A 9,866-nucleotide genomic window follows, 5' to 3' on the forward strand; every position below is an offset into this window, starting at 1 on the left:
AAAAAAAAAAAAAAAAAAAAGGAGCTTGTTTCAGGGGTGCTCTTTGGCTTGAACTTCTCCACACTGTTTCAAATAAAGTCATTTCCTTTGGGTAAACCTTCCACGCTTTCTTTTCCTATGGACTGCCTCTCCCTGTGCAAAATCTCTGTGCCACTACTCTGGGTGGGCACCCAGCTGTGGAGGTAGCCTCTGGTCATTTTAGCTTGCTTTTCATGTTGTGTACCCTCTGCTGTCCTGACAGGTCAGGGCAAGGGAGATTGCACTTGGAAGAGACTACAGTGCCCCTGGGATAGACCCTTTGTCCTATGAGGTGGGAGGTGTGCTTGGTGGAGAAAGGGAGCCTAGGAACATTCTGCCACACTCATGTGGGAGGGAGCCCTTTGTTCTTGGTTGCACCCACCTGGAATGAAGTTTCCATCAAGCTGAGCTAGGAGTGGGGAAGGGAGGGAGGAAGAGACTGTGACTCAAATGTCTTAGGTGCTCTCTGTTAGATATTCTTGAAAATATTTCCTTATTTGCAGTATGCCCTTAGGACAATTTCCAGAGACCTTTAAATGGTTGTTTTTTTTTTATAGTTTTCACCAATTTTGATTTTCTCATGAGGGAGTGGGTATCCAGAATCTTATGTTGTCATCCTTTAAATCAACTTGTCACTCTTTTTCTTTTTGTGGTAAACTACACATAACATAAAACTTGCCATCTTAACCATTTTTAAGTCTACAGTGCAGTTAGTTGTAAATATATTTATCTTTTTTTTTTTTTTTTTTGAGACACAGTCTAAAGCTGTCACCCTGGTAGAGTCCCATGGCATCAGAGCAACCTCCAGCTCTTGGGCTCGAGCGATCCTCTTGCCTCAGTTTTTCTGTTTTTAGTAGAGATGGGGTCTCGCTTTTGCTCAAGCTAGTCTTGAACTCTTGAGCTCAAGCTGTCCATCTGCCTCAGCCTCCCAGAGTGCTAGGATTACAGGCTTGAGCCACTGCACCCAGCCTAAATAATTTATCTTGTTCTGCAACCACTTTTCAGAACTTTTTCATAATGTAAAAATGGAGCTCTGTAACCATTAAACATTAACTCCTCACTTCCCCCTACTCCGGGACCCTGGCAACCACTGTTCTACTTTCTGTCTTGACGAATTTGACTATTCTAGGTACTTCATCCAGATAGAATCATACAATATTTGTCTTTTTGTGACTGGTTTATTTCACTTCACATAACATCATCAAGTTTCATCTGTGTTATAGCATGTGTCAGAATTACCTTCCTTTTTAAAGCTGAATAAAATTTCATTATATAGATAACCAAACTTTGGTTATCCATTCATCTCTCTCTCTCTTTTTTTTTTTTTTTTTTGAGACTGAGTCTCAATGTCGCCCTCGGTAGAGTGCCGTAGCGTCACTGTTCACAGCAACCTCAAGCTCAAGTGATTCTCTTGCCTCAGCCTCCCATACAGCTGGGACCATAGGCTCCCGTCACAACACCCGGCCATTTTTTTGTTGCAGTTGTCACTGTTGTTCAGCAGGCTTAGGCCAGGTTCAAACCCGTCAGCCTCGGTGCATGTGGCTGGTGTTATAACCACTGGTGCTGAGCCTCCATTCATCTCTGATTGACACTTAGATTGGTTCTATCTTTTCACTATTGTGAATAGTGCTTTTATGAACATGGATATACAAGTATCTCTTTGAGACCCTGCTTTCAATTATTTTGAGTATATACCCAGAAGTGTAATTGTTGGAACATGTAATAATTTTCGTTTTCTTTTTTTTCTTTTCTTTTTTTTTTTTTTTTTGAGACAGAGCCTCAAGCTGTCCCCCTGGGTAAAGTGCCGTGGCATTACAGCTCACAGCAACCTCCAACTCCTGGGCTCAAGCGAGTCTCCTGCCTCCGCCTCCCAAGTAGCTGGGACCACAGGCGCTCGCCACAACGCCCGGCTGTTTTTTGGTTGCAGCCGTCATTGTTGTTTGGCGGGTCCGGGCTGGGGATTCGAACCCGCCACCTTAGGTGTACATGGCTGGCGCCTTAGCCGGTTGAGCTATAGGAGCCGAGCCAATTTTCTTTTTCTTTTGAGATGAGGATCTCACTATGTTTCCCAGGCTGGTCACAAACTCCTGGGCTCAAGCGATCCTCCAGCTTCTGCCTCCCAAGTAGCTGGGAATGCAGGTGTGAGCTACTACTCCCAGCTAGTAATTCTACTTTTAAGTTTTTGAAGACCCACCCATAGTGTTTTACACAGTGGCTACAGTGTTTTATCTTCCCATCAGCAATGCAAAAGATTCCAGTATTGCCACATCTTTGCCCACACTTGTTTTCAGTTTGTTAATAGTCATCCTAATAGGTGTGAAGTGTCTATCTCACTGTAACTTGGATTTGCATTTCCTTAAAGATTAATGATTTCATCATCTTTTCATGTGCTTACTGATTATTCGTATGTCTTCTTTGGAAAATTGTTTAAAACTTTTTTTGAATCTATTTTCAGCTCAGATTTCTTTTATTCAAGATATTGGCAGACTTCCTTTGAAGCGACACTTTGGAAGGTAAGCTGATCATACAAATTTCCAAAGAGCTGTTAATGAAATGTCCACTGAATATGTTCAATATAAATCCATAAATGTTATTTGTAAAATCCAGGAGATAAAATATTGTACCTAGTGATTAGTTCGGTACATTAAAAATCAGGTATGGGCTCTGAACCCGTAGCACGGTGATTACGATGCCAGCCACATACAGTGAGGCTGGTGGGTTCGAACCCGGCCCCGGCCAGCTAAAGCAACAATGACAACTGCAACAAAAAATAGCCGGGCGTTGTGGCAGGCACCTGTGGTCCCAGCTACTTGGAAGGCTGAGGCAAGAGAACCACTTAAGCCCAAGTGTTTGAGGTTGCTGTGAGCTGTGATACCATGACACTCTACTGAAGGTGACATAGTGAGACTCTGTCTCAAAAAAAAAAAAAATCATATACAGTAGAACGTCTGTAAGTTGACCAACCAGGGGACTATAACAAACTGGTCAATATCCAGAGGTGGTCAACATAAAGAACTCGCCTACAGTTCTGATAACGTATATGTGGTGTATATCTGGTCAATTTAAGGAGGTAGCCAACTATGGAAGATCTATAATTGTATTATAGACACTTCATTTTATGACATACACTAGCATATTTTCACTTATTCCCAATGGAATGTGCCAGACTAAATAGAATCACAAAGGCCAAGGAATCTTTAAAATCCTCTAGTTCAGCAGTTCCCAACCTATGGGTTGCGACCCCTTTGGGGGTTGAACAACCGTTTCACAGGGGTCGCTTAAATATATCCTGCATATCAGATATTTACATTACGATTCATAACAGTAGCAAAATTATAGTTATAAAGTAGTAACGAAAATAATTTTATGTTTAGGGGTCACCACAACATAAGGAACTATTAAAGGGCCGCAGCATTAGGAAGGTTGAGAACTACTGCTGTAGTTCAACAAATCTTGCATATCCAGGGACACCTGTTCTCCTTTCCTAATAAGAGGTATTGTTAGCCTATGCTTGAAGACCTGCAGTGACCAGCAACTGCTTCACAAAGTAGCAGTGTTGGTTGAAAACTTTCTAAGGGAGAAAATCCAATCCACTGCTTTGATAAATGGATGTTAAGATGGTAACTACAGTTTGAGTTCATGTGACAGTAGTATCACCCTATTTTGATTTCCTTGTTCATCATCAGGTCAGAGCCTAAAACTTTTGGGGGGAGTTGGAGATGGAAGAATTCAAAATTCTTTGTATGAAAGCATTTGTCACCAAAATGAGCCTCATACCTTTATGCAGCGTAAACCTTCCTGGGGAAAGGAAATAGGGAAACTGCCTTTTTATTTCTCCTCACTGTGCACGTGTTCAGTCACTGTCTTGAGCACTGTCTCACACTTGAATAGTATTTTATCAGTAAGTGCATAAAGAGCTGACCTTTCCATAGAGATGCCCTGGAGTTTAAAATTATCAGAACAATGAAAAAAAAAAAGTAGCAGTGTTCTTCCTACTTCCTTATTTTAGAAAATTCAGACAAAAAAATAGAGATATCTTTGTTTATACTGCTCATTTTATTGAAAAATAATTTCTGGGCCAATTGTCAGTATCAGTGACTAACGAAAAGCTTATACTTCAATTTAACTCAGCTTGTTTATGAGATTGAATTAAGCACTCAAAAAAAACTTAGTTTTTCTGTTTTTGTTTTTGACCTGTTTTGACCTCTTGTTGCCGTGAGTAGAGTGTTGTGGCATCATAACTCAGCAACCTCAAACTCCTGGGCTTGAGCAATCCTCTTGCCTCAGCCTCCTGGCAGCTGGGACTATAGGCATCTGCCACAATGCCCAGCTAGTTTTTTATTTTGAGTAGAGATGGGGTCTCGCTCTTACTCAGGCTGCTCTCAAAATTCTATGCTCAAGCAGTCCACCTGTGTTGGCCTCCCAGAGTGCTAGGATATAGGCCTGGGCTACCACTCCTGGCCCATTTTTAAGAGGTTTTGTTTGTTTATATATTTATTTATTTATTTTTGAGACAGAGTCTCACTTTGTCACCCTCAGAGTGCTGTGGTGTCATAGCTCACAGCAACCTCAGGCTCTTTGGCTCAAACTATTCTCTTGTCTTAGACTCCCAAGTAGCTGGGACTATAGCTATAGCTGCCCGGCTATTTTTAGAGATGGCACCTATTATTACTCCTCCTACCTTTTCTCCTGTTACCAGTCCCAAATGGAAAACTCTTGTGGCCTTTTCCCTCTTCTATCCTCATAGATTCAATAAGGCTTTTGTAGTATTAGTAGTTTCTTCTGAATTATGACTTGGTTATGTGGGGTCTGTCTGTTTTATTACAGAAAGACAAATGGCCCATGAAGCAGCATCTATGATCCTTAACCTTTTATAAACTTTTTCTTTTCCCCTTGCAAGTCTCTGAATCAAAGCAAGACTAGCCATCTTTGCTGGCTCCTTTCCCTTCCAAGATTATTACATCAAAATAAAGGAAGGACAATTATCTTGTCTTTTTTCTCCTAAGACATAATTAAATGAATGAAGGTCTTCACTATCTTACTATTGGGTCAGCTTTGTGACCTGACTTGGGAGGGCGCATTTGTCAGTGCTGTATGTTACAATGACTGTTATCTTTCATTAATGTTGACTGTTTGGCATACTTGACATGATATTTTTTGTTTATTTGAGACAGAGTCTCACTCTGTTGCCCAAGATGGAGTGCAGTGGTATCATCATAGGTCACTGCAACCTCAAATCCATGGGCTCAAATGATGCTCCTGCCTTAGCCTCCTGGTAATGGAGACTACAGACTCATAGCACCATACCCTGGCTATTTATTTATTTATTTATGGAAAGGAACAGGGTTTTTTTGTTTTTTTGTTTTTTTTTTTTTTTTGAGACGGAGCCTCAAGCTGTCCCCCTGGGTAGAGTGCCGTGGCTTTACAGCTCACAGCAACCTCCAACTCCTGGGCTCAAGCGAGTCTCCTGCCTCCGCCTCCCAAGTAGCTGGGACCACAGGCGCCCGCCACAACGCCCGGCTATTTTTTGGTTGCAGCCGTCATTGTTGTTTTGGCGGGTCCGGGCTGGGGATTCGAACCCGCCACCTTAGGTGTACATGGCTGGCGCCTTAGCCGGTTGAGCTATAGGCGCTGAGCCAGGAACAGGGTTTTATTAAGAAGCTCAGATATTGGCTCGGCGCCTATAGCTCAACCGGCTAGGGTGCCAGCCATGTACACCTAAGGTGGCAGGTTCGAATCCCCAGCCCGGACCCGCCAAAACAACAATGACGGCTGCAACCAAAAAATAGCCGGGCGTTGTGGCGGGCGCCTGTGGTCCCAGCTACTTGGGAGGTGGAGGCAAGAGACTCGCTTGAGCCCAGGAGTTGGAGGTTGCTGTGAGCTGTAAAGCCACGGCACTCTACCCAGGGGGACAGCTTGAGGCTCTGTCTCAAAAAAAAAATAAAAAGAAGCTCAGATATTAAACTTGGGACCTCAAGCAATGCTTCCACCTTACCTTCCCAAAGTGCTAGGATTATTGGCATGAGCCACTGTGTCTGGCCATATTTAACAGGATCTTTGATTCATGTTGATAATATTTAATGATTACCAAATATTAATTTTAACTTTTATTTAATAGATACACAGTTTACTATAATTCAGCCTACACTTTATTTTGTACATTTAGCTTCTTTTCAGCTTTTACTATTCCAGCCTTCTAGCACGTGAAATACTATTTACTTTAGATAAATTACTAGAAAAGAAATTGTGGGATCAATCGGCATACATCTTTTTGAGGCTTTTCCTCTTTATTACCAAATTACTTGGAAGAATATTTTACCAATTTTATATCCAGTTAGAATATATCAGTATGTTCTTTTCTTTTAACCCTTGCTGTCGTTGAGTTTCAAAAGTATTTTTGCCAGGTTGAAAAGGGACAGTAGTAGTTCATTATTTTAATTTCCTTTTTTTGAGACAGTCTCACTATGTTGCCCTTGGTAGAGTGCCATGGTGTCACAGCTCACAGGAACCTCAAACTCTTGGGCTTAAGAGATGCTCTTGCCTCAGCCTCCCAAGTAGCTGGAACTACAGGCACCCGCCACAATGCCTAGCTATTTTTGTTGTTATTGTTGTTGCAGTTGTCACTGTTTAGCTGGCCCAGGCTGGGTTTGAACCTGCCACCCTTGGTGTATGTGGCCAGTGTCTTAGCTGCTGAACTACAGGTGCTGAGCCTAATAAGTCCTTGTTTTGTGCCCATTTTTCTTTTCTTTTTTTTTTTTTTTTTTTTGAGACAGTTTCACTTTGTCATCCTTGGTAGAGTGCTGTGACGCCATAGCTCACAGCAACTTCAAACTCTAGGGTTCAAGCAACCCTCTTGTGTCAGCCTCCCAAGTAGCCAGGACTACAGGCACCCACCACAACTCCCAGCTATTTTTAGTAGAGACAGGGTCTCGAACTTGCTCGGGTTGGTCTCGAACCTGTGAGCTCAGGCAATCCACCTGCCTCAGCTTCTCAGAGTTCTAGGATTACAGACATGAGCCACTGGGCACAGCCTCCCATTTTAAAGAAAATTTAATTTTTCTTTTTAATTTGACAAATCCTTTACTGAAGATATTGATTAATCCTTTTGTATTGTACATTGTAAGAATGTATTCAGAATTTATCATTTACCTTGTAGTTTTGTTTACATATAGTTAAATTAAAGGGACTGGCTAAATAGCACAATGAAGGTAAATGAAAACTAGAGAAGACAGCTTCATAATCATCACATTTATGGCAGTTTAAAGGGATTCCCTCCTCTGATTGTTACTAATGTCTGTACCGTGCATCTTACAGATTGAAAATGGAAGCATTGACCGACAGGGAACATGGAACGATAGAAACTGACAGTGGAGACGAAGGACTTGATGGAGGACAAGGTGCAGAGGAGGCTCGGGGTGAACCCACTCAAACCTCTGAATCTGAAACCTGCTGTCTTCCTTTGAGTCAGAACAGTGGGAGCGAACTGCCTGCCAGCCAGCCTCAGCCCTTCTCATCCCAAGGAGACATAGAGGAAGAAGACATAATAATAGAGGACTATGAGAGTGATGGGACATAACTAGCCTGTTAGGCGGTTTGCTACTTCAAGATTCAATTTAGTTTTATTCAGTGGTACTTGAACAGAGTTAATGTACTTATCTGAGTTACAGCGTGTTCACTCTTCACTCTTAATATTTCATCTTGAAGTAAATAGATGATCAAGCAAGCCTTCAAGTAATCTATAGTATTTATTTATTTTGTGACTGGTTTAAGGAGAGGTCAGAGTATATGAAGTGTGTTTGAACATTATACCAAATACCAGAAAATGTGAAGGACTAATCCAGAATCCAAAATCTTTATTGGGGAAGGGGGTTGTAAATATGAATTATAAAACCGTTTAAGATGCAATTATGAGTGTAAATAAACTTTGTGCCTTATTTACAGTTTTTGTCTCTAGATTCTCAGATATCATTTTTATGTGTTGTACAGTGGAATATCTTAGATACTTTCTGAAAAGTATTTACATAATTTATATGAAAATTAAAATATTGAATTTCATTCTGTTTCTCCTGCCTTTTACCATTGCCGAGCATGCGCTAGTTTGCCCTTGTAGTTAGGCATAGCACACAGATCCCCCTCCTCCAGTGCCAGACTTTTCAGAACATAGGTAAGGAAGAGGATGCGCCTTGCCAAAAGATCCCAGAGTGTAACCATTGCTGCAAGGTGCCTGTTGGGGGGGCACCGAGCTGCCCTGGCCGGGAGCAGGAGCAGGGGCCGAGCCTGACAAAGCCGGGCGGGGCAAAGCTTGGCTCGGCCCGCCCCGGCCCCGCCCCGGTTGCCCGATCCCGGTTTCCAGCCCCGGGCGGCGTGCGCGCTCTTCCCGGCGGCCGCGCAGGTGAGTGGGGCCGCAGGGGTGGGGCCTCGGGACGGATCGCGGACGCTGAGGGTCCGGCGGCCCCTGGCACAGGTGTGCAGGGCGGAGTTGGGGACCCCCTCGGCCCCTCGGATCTCACCGGTCGGGCAGGCGCTCGCTGCCCAGCCCCGCCGGGAGCCGGGGCCGAGGCCGGAGCCGCGCAGGTTAGCGGAGGCGGGGGTGTGGGTGCCGGGAGGGCCTTGGTCCCGAAGTTTCCATTCAGCGGACACAGGTGCAGTCAGGCCTCCAGTTCTTCCGGGCGCAGGACGTGGCCTCACCCGCGCTCCCATCCAGGTTCTCCCCACCTGGGAAGTCCCCTACGGCTTAGTTCCGGTCACTTTGGGGCGGAATCTCTGAAGACGGAGTGGAGTTTCGGTCAGAAGGAACGCTCACCCGGAGTGGGCAGAGTAAGGGACAGCATGAGAGAGTTGTGCGACTGGGCGCTCAGAGGCTGGCGCAGGGGAGAACCTCCCCCCTCCAAAAGATGCTCTGTGCCCCCTGGCAGGCGTGGGTTAGTTAAGATCCACAGTGATGGGGTAGTTCCCACTTGGGACTCCCCGCTCTGCCAGAGGCTCTGGTGCCTTTCCTTCCTTATATTCCATTCTATCTGACAAATCCTATCTTACTACTGGGGCGCGGAGGGGAGGGGATCCACAGTGACTTTCCCGACCCCTCGGAAGCCTAGGAGTATCTCCAGTCTACACCTTTCTTGGGTCCACCAAAACTTTAAAAGTAGCTAAAGCAGAGATTCTGTTTGTGTAAAGGTGACCAGGAAAGATCCTGTGACCCTTTGCTGGGAGGAACCATTTCTGCCACCGCTGTGGCTTTCCAAGATAAGTGTTCCACCAGGATGGAATCAGGCTCCAGGCCTTGAATGAAACCCACTTTGCCTCTGCGTGTGGACCTTAGTGGACTCTCAGTGACACCTTGAAAGTCTAGATATTTTAGATGTGCTAAAAAACAGCTGACCATTCCTTTCTAAAATCACGTATTTTGTTATTCCACAGTTCTTCAAATGTCTTACTTTTAAGTTAAGGATTGATGAAGTGGTCTCATTCAAATAAGCCACTTTTCACTTGTGAGGATGACTTACTTACAGTAAATCACGCCTTTACCAGTGAGTTAAAAGGGGCAGTATAGTATCTTGTAAATGCATATATGTCATAGATACTGAGAGAGAGTACATAAAACTTGCTAAAATTATTTGTAGTGGTTTTGTTTCTACATTTCTTACGAATGCATTTCAGAAGCTATGTTAGTACTATGCATTTCTCAAACTTAAAACTTTAGACACCTAAAAATCTGTACCCTCGGCTTGGCACCTGTAGCTCAAGCAGCTAAGGCACCAGCCCTGTTCACTAGAGCTGGTAGGTTTGAATCCATACTGGGCCTGCCAAACAACAATGACAACTACAACCAAAAAAAAAAAAAAAAAAGC

The 9,866-nt window shown here is 43.8% G+C and overlaps 2 protein-coding genes across 2 annotated transcripts in view; both read left to right on the forward strand.

Moving 5' to 3' along the window:
• The window catches only part of RAD17 (RAD17 checkpoint clamp loader component), a 47,485-nt gene extending 39,533 nt beyond the window's left edge, over positions 1 to 7,952 (forward strand). Inside the window, exons 16-17 of the mRNA XM_012802740.2 lie at positions 2,474 to 2,531; positions 7,333 to 7,952. Coding sequence (XP_012658194.1) covers positions 2,474 to 2,531; positions 7,333 to 7,594 — 320 coding nt within the window. The 3' untranslated portion in view covers positions 7,595 to 7,952. The remainder of the gene's footprint in view (positions 1 to 2,473; positions 2,532 to 7,332) is intronic.
• A 421-nt stretch (positions 7,953 to 8,373) lies between these two features.
• MARVELD2 (MARVEL domain containing 2) overlaps positions 8,374 to 9,866 on the forward strand; it is a 32,103-nt gene continuing 30,610 nt past the window's right edge. Inside the window, exon 1 of the mRNA XM_003785888.3 lies at positions 8,374 to 8,410. The gene's annotated coding sequence lies outside the window, so the exon portion shown is untranslated. The remainder of the gene's footprint in view (positions 8,411 to 9,866) is intronic.

This window comes from Otolemur garnettii, unplaced genomic scaffold (assembly GCF_000181295.1).
Source record: "Otolemur garnettii isolate 467f Iridium unplaced genomic scaffold, OtoGar3 scaffold00017, whole genome shotgun sequence".
In the NCBI taxonomy this organism is placed as follows: domain Eukaryota; kingdom Metazoa; phylum Chordata; class Mammalia; order Primates; family Galagidae; genus Otolemur; species Otolemur garnettii.